The sequence below is a fragment of the Citrus sinensis genome, chromosome 9 (assembly GCF_022201045.2).
Source record: "Citrus sinensis cultivar Valencia sweet orange chromosome 9, DVS_A1.0, whole genome shotgun sequence".
Classification (NCBI taxonomy): Eukaryota; Viridiplantae; Streptophyta; class Magnoliopsida; order Sapindales; family Rutaceae; genus Citrus; species Citrus sinensis.
The window spans coordinates 7,206,109-7,225,768 of NC_068564.1; the positions used below are offsets into that span (position 1 = coordinate 7,206,109).

The window sequence follows — 19,660 nt, forward strand, 5'->3', positions numbered from 1 at the left end:
TTTGTATTATTTTATTAGCTTTATTCTCCACCTATTTTCTATTTACTATTTATTTCATATTTTTTCTTGCAAATCTTAGGTGAGATTAATTATTTCTTAGCAGGTGATAATAGAGCTAAGGCTGCAATGTAGAGCAAATACGTCAGCAAGGAGGTTTTCAAAACTTATGAAGATAGAAATAGAAAAATTTGACGGAATAATTAATTTTGGCTTTTGGGAAGCTCAAGTCAATAACATACTGATTCAATCTGTCTATACAAGTAAAGCAAAGAGCAATGTCAGGCCTATTCCACTAGTAGAAACCCCTGGAGGAGTGTAGGTAATCAAAACATCTTAAAAGAGATTGTTAGAATATAGCAAATTTGGAAAGTAGCTGTAAATTAATAGAAGGAGATACTAATTATCTCATCTATTGGTGTGTCGTGGAAGAGGATGTGTTATTGCTAATGGGTCCACAAGATGTGCACACAACATGTAGTTTAGTATTTATGCAAGGTATGTGGTGGACTTTTTATCTTGATCGTTGAGGACTCTCAAAGAAGCCAAACATGAGAGTGGGTAACTTCGGAAATGTGATCGACATATGCCAAACATGTGTACTCTGGATAATGTGAAGTATGATGATTCTCGATGTAGAAAATTATGGCTGCTGGATAGAGGACAAGATTTTACTCATGGTGGAGTGATTCTCATTAGTCCAATGTCAGTGTGGTTTTAGTATACTAAAAAAGGTGGAGACGACATGGTTGCATAGATGTATGGCGGATCATATTTTGTCGTTTAATTAAAAAACTCGCCAAAGTGGAGATTTTGAAGTAACATATCTCCTTTTTCAATGAGGATTTGTAAATCCTAAATTAAAATATTTCCTAGTAATTTTTTTGTTTGGGGGGTTCATGTTTAAGGAATAAGTAATTCCAAAGAATTTATTAAAGGAGGAATACAAATTATATAAGGAAATAAATATTTCTCTTATATGAAACAATCACAATATATAAGAAGGTTAGATTCACTTGTTTGCAATAATTAGTTCTATACAAGTAGACAGTTTCTAGAATGAGAGATTATTTGTTATTGGGGTTTTGTAAGTGAAGAAAATACTAGAGTGATTGTAATGATCTTTACATAGTGGATTTTCTTTCGTCATCTTTGGCGGCCGTGGTTTTTCTCTAGTGTAGGAATTTTTCTCGGGTAAATTATTGTGTTGTATGATTGGTTTTATTCTCTATATATTATCTATTTACTATTTATTTGATATGTTTACTTACAAGATATTGGTAGGATTAAAATTTCCTAACAAATGATTCAAATATTAGAAATATTTATGTAAACTATGGTGTGCCAACCAATCATTCTCTACTAGATGGCAAAGTTGTGTATTGTATAATGAGATGATAAATCTTTTAAATATTAATTTCGATGGATCTTATTGAAATAGGTTGATTTGACCAAATGTTAGTCCTATTATGAGACATACTATTATGTCAAATAGCTGAGTTTGTACCTAAAATATATACCTAATTGAATAAAATTTTTTATAACAAAATTTATTTTAAATAGTGTTATAATATGAGGATAGTCCTCACTAGCCGTACTTTTATTCTTATCTTTACAACCATAAAATTAAATATTAATCATCTCAAACTCAAACATTATTAATTAGCCGTTGTACTTTTTTTTAGTTCTTTGTTTTCATTTGATTTTCCATAAATGTACATGGGTTAGCGTATCATATTTTTACTATGTTCTGAGAACACAACACGTGTCCTTGATAAATGAGCATTTGACATGGTTATTCCGCACAAAATGCTCTCATATAAGGATAAAATGAACCAGATGTTTCATTAAAAGAAGCACGTGATGACCAAATACTAGAGTGCCTACGAGGAACTGAAATAAGAGCCATTATTTACAATGCCACTTGTGAAGATTGAAATACTACACGTGGCACACATAGTTTACACTACCAAAAAGCATTAGATTATATTACAGCACCTTGATGAAATTTTGTTTACACTTAAGAGTTCTTATACGTTTTACTAAAACTTTTACACTTGAGCACTGGAGTGTTCTTGTCTGTACAAGATAATATTGTTTCTTTAATAAGTATAACAGTAACAATATTTTCATTACATTGTCCTCTATATTACGGCTATTATAGTAATATAAAAATTTATTATAATATGAAGGATAAAGCCATTTAAACCCATTGTAATGCTGAATAAACCCATTTATATAATAAACACATTATCACAACTTAAAATTTTATTTTTTCATTCAAAAAACCCACAAATATTCCCAATATACCCTCAATAAGTATCATTAATTTTCATTAGTTGTTTCTCTCACTACTTTCTATGATACTTTTCATAGCATGTCCTCAATTGATGTAGTTGCAGCGACTTTTTTTTTCCCTTTCTTTCTTTATAATAATAAGTTCAAACAGAAATAGTAAGTCTTTTAATTCCCTTGATTATTGCTATAATTAAGTTGGTGATCTTTTGATATTTTTATAGTGATCTTCTCATTTTTTTAAATTAAAATATTTAATAGAAATCCAATTACTAAAGTTTCATCACAAGCATATGCATCTAATAGTGACTCGAGGGTAAAGGAAAGGCAAATTTTAAAAGAAAAAAAAAATTGGATAAGCAATTTGAATAGAGATTTTACTCCAATAGAAACCTTAAAGTATAAGAACCACACAGGACTAGAAAAAAAATTGGGGAGACGGAGAGGAAAAGAGAAAAAAGGGTGAAAAAAATAAAAGCCTTAGGGAGATTAATTAACATAATATTTGGCAGATCTTGGGTCAATTAAAAAAAGAAGAAGAAGATGAAATTGAGGGTTTGGGTATTGATGACATCTTGGGTCTGGATTATTGAAGTAAGGGTACGAGACTCAAAAGTTGGGGCTGTTGGTGAATGGCGATGCGACGAAGTGTGGTGGTTCATCAGTTGATTTTGACAATGGACAGATCTGGGAAACTCGTTTTTCCAGCAAAAAAAAATAAAAATAAAAAAATGGTTCAGTGAATTAATATATGAAACTGCACGCTTTTTTTAATTGAAATTTGTGACTAATTCCAATTACCTCCAATATTTTTTCTTCCTATTTTATTGATTGATATTTCTAATTTTGAATCCAAGCTATCTAGTGAATTGTTAAGTTATATTTATAAACACTTTCAATTTGCTCCCACCAATCACGAATTGTCTATGATGATTCGGCAGAGCTTGAGGTGTCTGTGATGACACCGCTATAAAATGGCCGGAGCAAAGAAAAATGAGAGCTTTTGTATTTGTGCTGAAATGGGACTTTTTTTTTTTTTTGGCTGAAGACGGACAAATTAATCACTATGAACTTATATTATAAGATAAAGAATTGGTAATTATAGTGTGCTGTGTTATACAATATTCTTTCCCCGCAAGAGGTTAATTGAAAAGAAAAAAGTAGACCAGCCAAAGGCCATGGCATATATTCTTTCCTTTAGTTATGACAATGTAATATTCATAGTCCTCAAACCAAGCAACCAAACTAGAAACCTGCAATTGATGATAACCCTCGTTAAAGGATGATTCATTTTTTCAGATACAAGAAATACATAATTGATTCCTTGCTTAACAAACCTATGTTATGTACATATCTTACTAAGTGAGCAAGAATCATCGTCCTTAATATATAAAATTTTGTTTTAATATTAAAGGCTGTATAAATTAGTAAATTATAAAAGGAACCTTCTCCTCTTGTTAAAAACTCGTCATGATAGAATGAATATCGTCTTTTAATTAATTTCCAAACCAACTTTAACCTTAAAAAAACCACAAGACATTACATAACAATGCTACATAATCTGATAATCCTACTTATTTTTTAATCTGCAAAGTCATTAGTTCTTGCCAGTTTTTCTGAATGAAAATCATACATGTAGTTACCCAGTTTTAGGGCATTGAAGACGAAAGAGTGTGTATGCATAATCCTTACAAAATTTGACAGCACTATGTTTTATTATTTGCCAGCTAGTGAGTCCATTTCACAATGGTTATAGATTAAAAGCCATAACACTTTAAACAACCTTAATCATAGACACAGATGGCGAAAGAAAAACCAGTAAAGAGTTCCCAATCACAAAATTATCATTATCCCCATTGTGGAATTGCCATTATGTTAATGGCACAAAGCTACGTGATTGAAGGAACGCTTACACTCATATACCCAAAAAAAACCCTTTCCCCAAATTAATTCCAAAATCCAAATCCTTCTTTAGAGGAGCCTCAGATCAACTGTAAAAGTTTAGTGATTTCATCTGCCGGTCTCAACATATATGCTTGCACAACATATATCCTTGGGGGCAAGCAAATGCATACAGGATTTTTGTTTTCAACAAAAGTCCAAAATTTCTCTCAATCACATAAATATTTACATTTGATGGACAGCTTCCTAACTGACGGAGTTTACACTTGAGCAAGACTGATCCCATTTCTGTGCTCTTAGAATTCAAGCTTTCTTAAATTGCAATCTAAATTAACCATATCCTCTTACAATTCATTTGGTATTCATACAACTCTTATCATATAGAGGCTTGGTCTCCTTATTCCATATAAAGCTTCAGTAGCACTATTGTGAATAACCTGCCTAATATTTGCGGTCGCCCACCAGCTGATAAATGCAGTCTTAATCACATAGCTTGTGCATTCATTCATCACAATGCGTTTTAACACTCCTCAATCAATTATAATTACTATATCAAAGATGATGAAGTGAAGAGGAAGAAAATGCTCATCTTAGGCATATCCACGACAATCCATTTAAGATACAGAAAAGGTTTGAGATCTAAACTTTCACGGTGAACATATACATCTAATAGTAACTTGGGGATAAAGAAAAGGCAGATTTTAAAAGAGATTTTTTTTTTGATAATCAATTTTAGTAGAGATTTTACTCCTAGAAGCTTTAAAATATAAGAACCACATAGGACTAGAAACAAATTGGGGAGACAAACAGGAAAAGAGAAAAAAGGGTTAAAAATTAAAAACTTTAGGGACATAAATGAACGTAATATTTGGCTAAAATAATAATTTAATTAAGGAAAATTTTGTAATAAATTTTTTATTGAAAAGTGGATGTAGAGAGTATTGTGGTGGGTTCAAATATCCTCATTTTAATATATGTTCTGAGCCAAATTGCCTCTCCAAATAAAATTCCATTCTACTACCAATAAGTTATTAACATGATTATTAATTTTTATTAATTCTTTATTAAAAAACTCTTAATTCCCTCTCCACCCACATAAATGGATTAGGGAATTATAAACCTCTTGTACTACCCCTAAGAGGTTTTACCAATTAAAATCGCACTAGATTTTTTAATGAATTGCAAAGTTTTAAACCTTAAAATTTATCTCATTTTACATATACGATTCTGACATCGATGAGTCTTATTATGAGACATACTATTACGTCAAATAAAATTTATTTGAAATAGTATTTTAATATTAGGATAGTTCTCATTAAATATTTCTTATCTTTATATCCATAAAATTAAATATTCTTCATCTCAAACTCGAACATTATTAATTAGCTTTTGTATTTTTTAATTCATTTTTCTCATTTGATTTTCCATAAGTGCACGTGGGTTAGCATATCATACTGACAACACCACACGTGCCCTTGATAAATGAGCATTTGACACGATTATTCCACAGAAAATGCTTTGGTATAGGGAAAAATGAACCACATCTTTCATTAAAAGAAGCACGTGATGACCTAATACTAGCTCCATAGCTAATATATCTCTAAAGTACCTAAAAGACCTGAAATAAGAGTCATTATTTGTAATGCACTTGTCAGGATCGAAATACTACATGTGGCACAATAGTTTACACTAGCCAAGAGCATTAAATACTACTGCAATACCTTGACGGAATTCTCTTTACATTTAGAGTTCTTATATGTTTTACTAAAAATTTTAATTGGGTGCTAGAGTATTCTTATGTGTACAATATAATATTGTCCACTATATTAGGGCAATTGTAGCAATATAAAAATTTATTATAATATGAGAGTTGAGACTACTTAAATCCACTAGAATACTGAATAAATCCACTTATGTAATAAACACATTATCACAACTTAAAATTTATTTAATTACCTCAAAAAAGGCCACAAATATTCATAATATACCCTTAATAAATATCATTAGTTTTTATTAATTGTTTCTCTCAAAACTTTTTATTAAAATCTTATTTTTATCAATTAAATCTATCTCTGTAACACTTTTATTAGCATATCCTCAATTGTTGCAACTACAGCAACTTGCTATTTCTTTTTTTTCTTTCTTTATCATAATAACATCAAACAGAAATAGTAGGTCTTTTATTTATCTTAATTATTACCAGTATAATTAAGTTAGTGACCTTTTGATATTTGTATGGTGATCTTTTGATTTTTTGAAATTAAAACTTTTAATGGAAATCCAATTACTAGTCTCATCTTGAGCTTATACATCTAATAGTAACTCAAGGGTAAAGGAAGGAAAGACAATTTTTAAAAGAGACGCATTCTTTTTTTCTTTTTTTTTTATAAGAAATTTTAATATAGATTTTACTCAATAGAAGCTTTAATAAGAACCCCATAGGACTGGAAAAAAATTGGGGAGACACAGAGGAAAAGAGAAAAAAGGGTGAAAGAATAAAAACTTTAGGGAGATAAACGAACATAATATATGGCTAAAACAATAATTCAATTAAGGAAATTTTTTTAATAAAATATTTTATTGAGAAGTGGATGAAGAGAGTATTGTAATATATGTTCCAAGCCAAATAGCCTCTCCAAAAAAAATTCTTTCCACTACCGATATGTTACATACAAAACTTTTACGATCCCCCTTACAATTTATTTATTTTTATTAATTTGATTATTAATTATTAATTATTCTTTATTTAAAAAAACACTTGATTCTCTCTCCACCCACATAAATGGGTTGAGAAATCATAAACCTCTTGTACTATCCCTAAGTGGTTTTATCGGTTAATATCCCGCAAGATTTTTAACGAATTGCAAAGTTTTAAACTAGGGATGGCAAAATTTGGATCTGGATCCGGATTAAACTTTTGACATCCGGATCCGCAAAAAAAAATAAGAATCCGGATGCGGATAACATCCGCACAAATTGCGGACGGATATTCCGGATATTCGGATATGCATAATAATAAATTTAAATATAATTTTATTTAATAATTTACATAATAATATTAAATAAAATTCAATTATAATTTAAGAATCAACAATTTAACTTCAATTCAACATAAATAACATACAACAACACCATAAATTCACAAATAATAATTTCACAATATAAATCAAGCATAAAAAAAATGTAAGGTAAACCGATTTATTACAATATTCTCTAATTATTATAATTATTATTAGTTTATTAACATATTTTTTAAAGTTAATGAAGACTAGAGAGTTAATTATGCTTATACATTTAAATAAATAATTTAATTTATCTATTTTTCAATTGAAATTTAATTAAATAAATAATTTAATTATAAAAAATTGTGGATCCAGATATTCGGTTTTCCGGATGCACTTACATCCGGATCCGCACGGATTGTGATTTTTAAGATCTGGATTCGCATTTTTTAGCATGCGGATCCGTATTTTTCCAGATCCGGATCTTCCGGATTGTTGCGGATCTGGGCTGGATCCGGAGCTTATTGCCAACCCTAAGATTAAACCTTAAAATGTATCTCATTTTATATGTATGGTTCTGGCAAGTAGAGGAATAAATTAGTATGTACATTTATGCAACTTATGATGAACATGATTATCTCTTGATTACTGTTATAACTTGACCATATATAAAAGTTAAAACTATAGCTGAATCATATAAACGCATGAAATATCAACGGGAAAAATAGCTATTAAAAAATAAAATAAAAAGTTTGAGAATTTGGAATAAAAAAGCTATGGGTAAAGCTCCAAAAATGAAGAAGAAAAGAGTGAAGAAACGGAGAAATGATGGGAAAAGAAAATGATAAGAGAAATTGTGATAATTTAACTTAATAAGGGTATTTTAGGTATTAATGGGTTTGTAAAATAAAATTGTGCATTTTAAATTTTAGAAGTGTGTGTATTAAGTAAATGAGTTTAATGAGTTGTTTAGTGGTAGCATCACCTCAAAATATTTTATTGAGATGTGGGTAAAATATTGAAATACCCTCACCCTAACATGTGTTCAAAGGTGTGTAAATAGCTGCAACAACAAAAAAAAAAAAAATCCATTCCACGATCGATAAGTTACATTCAAATTTTTTACGATCCCCCTCTTACTTCTAATGAAGTCTAAAGTTTTAAATCTTGAAATTTATGTCCTTTTATTATTATGATTATTAATTTTTATTAAAAAAGCCTAATTCTTTCTCCACTCACATAAATTGGTTAGCACCACAAACCTCTTGTACTACCCCGAAGTGGTTTTACCGATTAATATCCCAATAGATTTTTAATGAATTGAAAAGTTTAAATCTTAAAATTTATCTAATTCTACATGTTTGATTCTGGCAAGCAGGGGAATAAATTAGTATGTACATTTATGAAACTAATGAGGTACATGATTATCTCTTGATTATTGTCATAATTTAACCATATATAAAAACTACAGCCGAATCATATAAACAAATCTATCAGTTTGTACTCGTCGTACCTTCCTTGTAATGCTCCCACTAGTCACCAATTGTCTATGATGATTGACGGAGCTCAAGGTGTCTGTGATGATTCTGCTATCAATTGGCTGGAGCAAAGAGAAATGAGGGCTCTTGTAGATGTGCTGAAATGGGATTTGTTTTTTTGCTGGAGAAGGGCAAATTAATCACTATGAACTTATATTATAAGATAAAGAATTGGTAATTAGAGTATTATAGTGCGCTGCGTATACAATATTCTTTCCTTTTAAGTGGTTAATTAAGAAGAAGAAAGTAGATCAGGCAAAGACTACCGCATATATTCTTTCCTTTAATTATGATATTGTAAAATTCGTAGTCCTAAAACTAAGCAGCCAAACTAGAAACCTGCAATTGATGATAACCTTCGTTAAAGGATTATTCATTTTTTCAGATACAAGAAATACATAATTGATACCTTGCTTACCACATCATAGGTTATATATATGTATCCAAGTGAACAAGAATCATCATCCTTATTATATGACTTTTTTGTTATTGAAGGTTGTATTAATTATTAAATTTTAAAGGGAACTTTCTCCTCTTGTTAAAAGCTTGTTTAATGAATAAACCAGCTTCAACCTTAAAATAACCATAAAACATTACGTATTAATGCTTCATAATTTGATAATCCGACTCACTTTCAATCTTGAAAGTCATTAGAATGACTATTGTCACACATTTCCAAGGTTTACTTAAATGGTCACAAAGACCCTTTAGGTTAAATAGTCACATAAACACATTTTTAGTTACTATACCCTTTGATTACAACAACACAAATAAATATAAATATACTAATAAGATAAAAAAATAATTAATAAATATCATATGATACAAATAAAATATTACAATAAGATAATTAATAGAATAACGTATGTAATGAAAATTATTTTTAATATTAAGTTATTATTATATATACTAAAATCTATTAATCCAAAAATTGACTTTAAGATTTATAGTAATATAGACATAATTAAAAAAATTGCTAACAAAATATATAAATTTTATAAATTATTGTGAATGTTAGGTATAATTATTTTAATATTATTAATTTGTCAAACAAATTTTATTAGTAGTAAAAGAATATGACAAATTAATAATGTTAAAATCATTTTTCTAATATTCAAAATAATTTATAAATTTTATCTTATTTTATATATCATACTATTTTAATTTTAACTTATAATTTTATAGAAGTTTATTTAAGTCAATTATTGGCGTGTTGTAATCAAAGTGTATAAGATTACATTTGGCATGCAAGACTAAATTGGACTAAGTGTTATGTTGGATTATACACTACTGTCTTATGTTTAGTACAACATTGGATTAGACAATATTAAATTATATTTAAATAAAAAACTATTTATGAATATTTAAGAATAATAATTAAGATTAATTTAAATATAATTAATAAGAACATTAAATATACAGTAAATTACTTATGGGTAGTCATAATTGTAATAAAAAATATAAATTAATAAAACTTTTTGATTATTTAGATATTTTAGATATATATTTTATTTTATCAAAAAATTAGCAAATAATATATAAAATCAATTAATTACTAGTATTATTAATTTTCATAATTATATTTTAATATCACATTGGTGATTATTAAATTTAGTACAATCAATTAATGTAAAAAATTATTAAATTAAAGTACCAATTTAATTAGAATATAAAAACAAAATAAAAAATATATTTCAAGTAAATCATGAATAAAATAATTAATTCATTAATTAAATTTGAAGTAATAAATAAAAGATGGTGTTATATATGAAAGAAATATTACAAATGAACATTTTATCCTCTTATTCTAATCCCATTTAAATCTATTTATAAATTGGTATTGCCAATCCCCTTTATTTAACAACTAACTTAGAATTTAGTCTCTCATAATCCAATCTAAGGAAAATTGCTAAATATAGAATAATATTTAATCTCAAAGTTAGTATAATCCCACACTTAGTCCTAACTCTCAAACATAACCCAATAAATAGTCAAAAAGAGGATATGTACAACCATTTACGAAACTAAGTGGATTTATTTGATCGTTTAAGCAAACCTTCGATATGGGAGGTTTTTCCCTAATGTTGAATACATATCAAATATCATTTTTTTTTTTGGTTGAAAATATTGAAGGTTGCATTAATTATCCAATTATAAAGAGTACCTCCTCTTCACTTGTTGAAAACTTGTTTTATGATAGACTGAATATTGTCATTTAATTAATCTTGAAAGTCATTAGTTATTGCCAATTTTTCTAAATGCCAATATACATCTAGTGTCGGTGCATTGAACACGAAAGTGTGTGTATATATAATCTTTATAAATTTGACAGCACTATATATTATTATTTGCTAGCTAGTGAGTCCATTTTGCAGCAGTTGCAGATTAAAAGCCATAATATGCTTCATCGTAGACATCGAAGGCGAGAGAAAAACCAATACAGAATTCCTAACAACGTGTCTGAATCACAAAATTATCATTATCATCATTGTGGAGTTGCCATTGTTGATGTCGAAATCTGCTCGTCCTTGGACCGACCAGATTCTTTCACCAACGTTTAAGATATCGACTGTTGCACGAACCGCTAAGGCTGGAATCACCCTCATTTCTCTCACTAGACCTGCGTTCAGTAAAAACGGATAAGAGACGCCGGTGGTTTTGCCGGCGTAAACCCTCCAATGCCTAAGTTAGTACAAGGTGTTTACGGGAAAACAATGTAATTTGGATTCAAGAAGTTTGTTCGAAATTTGTAAGAAAATGGTCTGGTTGTAATTTGGCAGCATTTTCCCCTCTCAATTTTTCAGTGTCCTTTTCTTCATCGATTTCCTCTTCTTTTATAGCCGCTGTTTGTCCCACGTTTTCCGCTTACCCTCTATCCCCCCTTTTTCGGGTGGTGGCCGCCCCTCATGGGGCTCTGATTGTTGCATTGTGGCAAACGTGGGATCTCCCGTGCCCTTCAACGGTTCTGGGCAAAGCACAACTGCCGTGATTCTGTGGGATCGTGTTCCCGCTTTTCTGGGGAATGTATATCGGTTCGATATGAACATCTAGTTGGTGTGTGCCCCTGTGCTCTGCTCGTACCACAGGGCTGAGGTGATCCATGCCGGGGTGGCAATAATAGTATGGCCGACCTGGTGCTTTTATTCGCTTAACACCAGTCCCCCAGTTTCTGGTCTTGTGAGTGAAATGAGTCAAGAGTAGAAATTGATAGTCAAACCTTGTCAACCCTAAACTTTCTTTTCTTTGTTTTTCTTTTGGGATTCTGATATGTCAAATCGGAAAAGAAAGTTAATTGTTGACGAGGGTGATGAAGAATCAGGGGATTCAGGCCTCAACGTGTCAATAACCACAGATTTCTTAGGCCCCTCCAGTAGTGTAGGTCCTTCCCATGGTAAGGATACCCTTGAGTACCCACGACCCTTGGTTGTCTCTCCCTCCCCCGAACTAGAGCTTGTAGGGAATAGAGGTGGGTCTGCGTCGGGCTCTGGTGAGGACCACGGCTTTAGTGGGGTTGGGATCCCTGAAGGAACTGGTGATGGTGAGGGGAGCAGTTTCGGACCGAGCGGACCTGCTAAAAAAAGGCATCTTGGCCATAGGGTGGAGGCTGATTCCTACCCTATTGATTTCATAGCTTGTGCCACCACCCCCACTGATCTATTTAAGCTTAGGAACCTCTACGACATCCCCAATGATGTTCTTCTTGTAGTTCCTGGAAAAGGTGATGTCCCTAGTCGGCCTCCGAAAGGGTATGTGACGATGCATTTGGAGAGTTTCAGACTAGGAGCTCGGCTGCCCCTTCAACGTTATTTTGCCAAGATATTGGGCGATATGCACCTAGCCCCAGGTCAGCTACACCCAAATGGGTGGAGGGTTCTCTCGGCAATGTTTGTGTTGTGAGAGAGGTGCGGGTCGGAGGAGCCTTCCCTTGTTGAAGTGAAATATCTGTACCAGCTGCGGAGTAGCCCGAGGGAAGCGGGCTGGTACTACTTTATGTCCAGTTCTGCAAAGAGGAAACCGATCATTGGGTTTCCCTCTTCATGTAAAAATTAGAAGAACAAATTCTTCTTTGCTGGAGGGAATTGGTGTCCAGCGGTTCGGTCGCTTGGTGGGGACATTTATCTTCCCACACATTTTGTCACCCCAGGTCGTTCATTTTTGCCTATGTTCTTAGTCAAATTGTCACTTATCGAGTTCTTTAACCTCTTTTGCTATTTCAGAATCGTGGGGTTTAATCGGGGGGCTTGAAGATCGACCTTTGCTTTGGGTGGAAACTGCTCTGTTTAACGCTTCTACCTGCCAAGACCTCCTGTCCCCAACAAGCCTGGTCGGTTCGGGCCTAGTGGACCTAGCTGTTGGAATGGATAACACGATCCTTAGCGCAATGAGCAGGAAGAGTGGTCGAGCTCCAAGTAGCTCCAGCAACCCCCCTCCTCCTCCGAAGAAAACCAGCGTCGGCCCTTCCAAGGCTCCTGTCCCTGCTCTGCCCCCTCCCCCACCCCGTAAGAGTGGCGGGGAGAAAACTTCTGACAAGAGTCCTGAGGCCAGCCACCAGTCTGGGGACCGATCTTCTCCTCTACCATCTCGGGATCAAGCAGACTACCTGAGCCCGTATCAGAAGGATTTCAAGAAATCGGTGGGGCCCAAGATGGTGAAGGACATCGAGAGTATGAACCTCTCCGAGCTAGCTGCTTCTGTTCAGAGAGTGTCCTTCAGGTTGGCCACTATGGTTTCGTGCTATAAGATTGGGTCCGCGCGCCATGAGAGGAAGCTCCAAGCTGATAATCAGGAATTGAAGAAGAAAGCTGACTCTGCTGATCGCTCCAAGGAGAAGCTGGCTGAGCTGAACAAGGAGATTACGGAGCTAGAGGAGAAGGTTGCGGTTGCTGAATCCACTTCCTCCAAACTCGAGGGCGAGTTGGGTGACCTGAGATCTGATCTTCAAGCTACTCAAACTGAAAGGAATACTTTGAGGGCCGCCCTTGAGGGGGAAATCAAATCCTTGGGTGAGCAGCTGACTGAGGAGAGAGGCAAATCCGCTGATGTGGATGATCGGCTGGATGCCGAGTATGATTTTGGGGTTGCCTTCTCCTACAAGTGCATCATGTCTGTGCTTAAGACTGAATATCCCGAGCTAGACATGAGCAAGCTGGAGGCCGGAGTGCAGCGGTATATGGCAGAGGTCGACCAAGCAGATAAGGAGCAGGGTGAGCAGGAGCAGGTGGAGGCTCCTTTGGATGGGGTGCAGGAGGGAGAAGCTGGGCAGCGTGTTTTTGAAGTAGGACAGAGGTCCGTGCCTCCTCCTCCCGATATTGCTGACCTTCCACCTCCCGATATTACTGACCTTCCACCTCCCGAGATAGCTGACCCTTCACCTGCTGAGGCCGTTGATCCTCCTAATCCTTAGGTCTTATTTTTGTAAAGACTCTAGTTTTTCATTTGCTTTGTAAACATTTGAACGTTTATAAAATTTTTTGAATGCTCTCTATTGGCTTTCTTGTCTGGTTTTGCCTGTTGGTTCTTTAGTGCATCGAACAGGAATAGGCATCCGTTTGCCTTAGTAAAATTTTTGCAAAATTGCCTGCTGGTCTTCAGTGACCGAGCAGGAGCAGACACTTACTTGCCTTAGTCAAGGTTTCGTAAATTTAGCTGCTGGTTTTTCGTTGACTAAGCAGAAGTAGGCACTTTGTTGCCTTAGTAGAATTTTCGAAGCTTTAGCTGCTGGTCTTTCGTTGACCGAGCAAAAACAGGCACTTTGTTGCCTTAGTAGAATTTTCGAAGCTTTAGCTGCTGGTCTTTCGTTGACTGAGCAGAAGCAGGCACTCACTTGCCTTAGTAAAGTTCTCGTAAATTAGCTGCTGGTCTTTTGTTGACCGAGCAGAAGCAGGCACTCACTTGCCTTAGTAAAGTTCTCGTAAATTAGCTGCTGGTCTTCTGTTGACCGAGTAGAAGTAGGCACTTTGTTGCCTTAGTAGAATTTTCGAAGCTTTAGCTGTTGGTCTTTCGTTGACCGAGCAGAAACAGACACTTTGTTGCCTTAGTAGAATTTTCGAAGCTTTAGCTGCTGGACTTTTGTTGACCGAGCAGAAGCAGGCACTCACTTGCCTTAGTAAAGTTCTCGTAAATTAGCTGCTGGTCTTCTGTTGACCGAGCAGAAGCAGGCACTCACTTGCCTTAGTAAAGTTCTCGTAAATTAGCTGCTGGTCTTCTGTTGACCAAGCAGAAGCAGGCACTCACTTGCCTTAGTAAAATTTTTACAAGAAATTAGCTGCTAGTCTTTCACTGACCGAGCAGAAGTAGGCACTTACTTGCCTTAGTAAAAAATTTCTTATTGGGCTCGCTAGCAGGGGATTTCATTCTGAATTCATCTTTATTGAAATTTGAATGTATTACAAAAATACAAAATATATGCATGTGCTACAGGCCATCATGCATTGTAACAGAAATAACTTGCCAGAGTGAGGATTTAATAGAGCATTTTGCTTATTGGAAATACTTCTTCAGGTGTTCGGCGTTCCATGACCTCTTCACGTCTCGTCCGTCTTGGTACGCTAATTTATATGCTCCTGGTCCAGTGGCTCATATCACTCGGTATGGGCCTTCCCACTTTGGGCCAAGAGCGCCATGGTTAGGATCCCGGGTGTTCTGGTTCACCTTCCTAAGTACCCAATCTCCTGCTCGGAACTGCCTCACGCGTACGTTCTTGTTGTAATAACGCATGACCCTTTGTTGACACTGGGCCACTCTCTGCGATGTCCCTTCCCTTTTTTCCTCCAGCAGGTCCAGACTCAAGCAGATCTGCTCGTCATTTTGCTCCTCAGTGAAATATTCCGTCCGATGTGTCCCCACTCCCACTTCTGCTGGGACTACCGCCTCATGACCAAAAGCTAAAGCGAACGGGGTTTCCCCTGTGGCGGTTTTGTGAGTTGTCCTATAGGCCCACAATACTCCTGGTAGCTCGTCAACCCAAGCTCCCTTATTCTCTCCCAATCTAGTCTTCAGGAGCTTCTTTATCACCTTGTTGGCTGCTTCCACTTGTCCATTTGCCTGGGGGTGTGCGGGGGTACAGAACTTCAGGTCCACCCCCAAGTTTCGGCAAAATTCCCTGAAGTTGCTGTTGTCAAATTGCCTCCCATTGTCTGTGATGATGGCGTAGGGGATCCCATATCTGCAGATGATATTTTTTCAAATAAAATCTATTGTCTTTCTCTCTATGATTTGGCTGAGGACTCCCACTTCCACCCACTTGATGAAGTAGTCTATTGCCATAATTGCATGTGTCGCCGCTCCTCGTCCCTTAGGCAACAGACCAATCAAGTTGATTCCCCATTGAGCGAAAGGCCACGGGGATGTCATAGCCGTCAGCTTTTCCGGGGGTTGTGCAGGAACCTCGGAGAAGCTTTGGCATGTTTTACAATTCTTTGCCATCTTTTTCGCATCCTGGTGCATGGTTGGCTAGAAGTATCCTTGTCGGAGTGCCTTGAAGGCTAAAGTTCTTGCTCCCGAGTGATTGCCGCATATTCCCTCATGAATCTCTCTCAGCACATAATCCGCCTCCTCATCATCCAAACATCTCAAAAGGGGCAAGGTGAACCCTCGGCAGTATAGCACTCCATCCAGTAGCGTATACCTCGCTGCTCGGCATTTTAATTTTCTTGCTTGCCTTTTGTCCTCTGGTAAAACTCCATCGCGGACATATGCGCGAATCGGGTCCATCCAAGATTCTCCAGTACTTATTCTCATAACCTCTGCTTCTTCCTCTATACTTGGTGAGATCCTCACCTCTAGTGGAACCGACTTAGGTAATTTTGGATCTGCAATGGCAGCCATCCTAGCCAACATATCTGCTCGGTAATTCTCATTCCGAGATATCTGCTTTACCTCCACCGCTTGGAAAAGCCCAACCATCTGCTTCGCCTTCTTCAAATAAAGACCCATCTTCTCTCCCCTTGCTTCGAACTGATCATTGAGCTGATTACACACCAGTTGAGAATCTGCTCGAATTTCTACCCTCTCTGCTCTTAGAGCGTGTGCAAGTCCGAGCCCGGTGATAAAGGCCTCATATTCAGCTTGGTTGTTTGTGAGCTGAAATTCAAACTTCACTGCATACGTTATTTCGGTTCCATCTGGGCTCCGTATTACAACTCTTGCTCCGGATCCTTGCTCACTACATGATCCGTGAACCATTACCAACCACACCCCCTCTGGCTTCTCCTGCTCTGTTAGTTGCTCCTCCCGAATTTCTTCCCCTGTATCAGCTCGGTCAACCATAAATTCTGCCAGAGCTTGGACTTTGATTGCTCCTCGGGGCCTATAGGAGAGGTCAAATTCACTTAGCTCTACGGACCATTGTACTAATCGACCCGATGCATCTGATTTTTGAAGTGTTTGCCGAAGCGGCTGGTCGGTCATCATAATAACCTGATAGGCCTGAAAATATGGTCAGAATTTTCGTGCTGCCGTTATTAGAGCCAGCGCCCACTTCTCCATCAATGGGTATCTAGTTTCTGCATCTACCAGGGCCTTGCTCGTGTAGTATACCGGGTGTTGCTTTCCTTCTTCTTCCCTGACTAATACCGAGCTGGTAGCCCATTTAGAGATTGCTAAGTACAACAGCAGCTGGTCACCCTCTCTCGGAGTCGATAGTAATGGGGCCCGGGTCAGGTATTCCTTCAGCTGCTCAAACGCTTCCTCGCATTCTGATGTCCACTCCATCTTTTTCCCTTTCTTTATGGTTTGGAAGAGAGGGTGACATTTATCTGTGGCCCGCGAGATGAATCGGTTTAATGCTGCCAACTTCCCTGTAAGGCTCTGCACCTCCTTAACTGTTCGTGGGGACCTCATTTCTATCACCGCCCGTATTTTTTCCGGGTTGGCCTCGATCCCTCGGTGGCTTACCAGGAATCATAAAAATTTGCCCGAGCTAACCCCAAATGCACACTTCTCCGGGTTTAGCCTCATTTCATACTTCCTCAACAATTCAAAGGTTTCTTCCAAGTGTTTCACGTGATCCCTCGGTTCTTTGGACTTTGTGATCATATCGTCTACATATACCTCCATAGTATGTCCAATCAAGGGCTTGAAGATCTTGTTCACTATCCTTTGATACGTAGCTCCGGCATTTCTCAGGCCGAAAGGCATTACCCTGTAGCAAAACAAACCCATATTAGTTATAAAGGTGGTGTTTTCCTCATCCTGCTCGTCCATGGGTATCTGGTTGTATCCCGAAAAGGCATCCATGAAGCTGAGCAGACTGTGACCCGCTGTCGAATCCACCAATTGGTCTATCTTTGGTAGAGGAAAACTGTCTTTCGGGCACGCCTTATTAAGATCTGTGAAATCCACACACATTCTCCACTTCCCGTTGGCCTTCTTCACCAGTACTACATTGGAAATCCACTCCGGGTACTTGGCCTCCCTTATAAATCATGCTTTCAACAGCTTCTCCACCTCGGTGTTTATGGCCTCGTACCTTTCCTGGTTAAAGCATATCCTCTTCTGTCTCACCGGCCTTGCCCCCTTCTTGATTGTCAACTTGTGGCAAGCTACCTTGCGATCAATTCCTGGCATGTCCCCGTGAGACCAAGCGAATATATCTGCATGGGACTGTAGGCACTTTACCAGCTCGTCTTTTACTGTCCCGACCAGTCCTGATCCGATCTTAACCACTCTACTCGGGTTGCTTCTACTTATAACAATCTCTTCTAGCTTTTCAACAGGCTCTTGGCGACCCTTTTTAGAATCTCCTCGATTATCCAGAGAAGTAACCTATAATGTCTCCTTGGCTGTTGTAGCATAACAGCTCCTTGCCATCCTCTGGTCGCCTTTTACAACGCCTACCACTTTATTTACTCTGTACTTTAGCGCCAAATAATGCGTTGATACAACGCATTGGCTTATCCTCATGAACGGTCTCCCCAATATCATCTGATAAGGGCTTCTTTCCTCTACCACGACGAAGTCCAGCATCACCGTTCTTTCAAACGGCTTTGTCCCCACAGTAATCAGGAGTTCAATGATCCCCAAGGGAGTTAACCGTCCCCCTCCAAATCCTTTTAAGGATGTATTCGTCCACTCCAGCTTTAAATCTAAAATCCCCATATCATCTAGGGCTGACTTAAATAGAATGTCAACTGAACTGCCCGTGTCCACCAGTATTCGCCGCAATTCTGTGCTAGCCACCAATGCTTTAATCACCAGTGCATCCTCATGAGGATACAAAATACCCTCCTCGTCATCCTCCGTCCACATAATGGGAACTTGCCGTACCTTCGCCTTCTTGGCCGCTGGCAAATTTAGAAGCACCTCTTTGCCAGTCATGGCGTATCTCCCATAGTTCTTCCGTGCTCTGTTCGAATCCCCAGCCAATGTTGGCCCCCCGGCTATCACATGGATGGTCGGCTGTTCACGTTCCAGACCCCTCTGAACTTCTTCATCCCGTATATACTTTGATTCGATGATCGGGGACACCCCCTCTACATACTCATCCAAGTACCGGTTCCGTACTAAGTCCTCCACCTGAATCTTCAGGTCACGACATTGGTCGATTGTGTGACCATGAGTGTCGTAAAACTTGCAGAATCTGTTCTTATCCCGTCGGTGAGCCAGTTTTGTTATAGGGGCTGGCGGGTACAGCAGGCCTCGTCCTTCGATCCTCTCATACAATTCCTCCATTGAGATCTTCAATGGAGTGTACTGTCTATATGCCAAGCTCTGGTCTACCAGTTGAACTGCTCGGCTATCCTGAATGTCATCTCGGGTTGGTATAGTCGCTAGCTGGTCTGGTCTTCCTGCCCTGGAACCACTTGCATGTAATGCTCTGGGAGCGTTGTAATAAGGACGGGCAGCCATCTGCCTGAATTCTCGTTGCCGCTCCGGGAATGAAGTGCGCGGAGGTTGGGCTCGGCTGTGTTGGAACTGTTGTGGTCT

General features: G+C 36.9%; 2 protein-coding genes across 2 annotated transcripts; one reads left to right on the top strand and one right to left on the bottom strand.

The window, feature by feature from the left end:
- The first annotated feature begins 12,001 nt into the window (after positions 1-12,001).
- On the top strand, positions 12,002-14,138 carry LOC107174447 (uncharacterized). The gene is made up of 2 exons (XM_052433928.1): positions 12,002-12,578; positions 12,952-14,138. The coding sequence occupies exons 1-2, from the start codon at positions 12,002-12,004 to the stop codon at positions 14,136-14,138; spliced, it is 1,764 nt and encodes a 587-aa protein (XP_052289888.1).
- A 2,048-nt stretch (positions 14,139-16,186) lies between these two features.
- LOC127899803 (uncharacterized) lies at positions 16,187-17,575 on the bottom strand. The gene is made up of 2 exons (XM_052433929.1): positions 17,249-17,575; positions 16,187-17,161 (listed from the first exon to the last, which is right to left on the bottom strand). The coding sequence occupies exons 1-2, from the start codon at positions 17,573-17,575 to the stop codon at positions 16,187-16,189; spliced, it is 1,302 nt and encodes a 433-aa protein (XP_052289889.1).
- Positions 17,576-19,660: the final 2,085 nt, after the last annotated feature.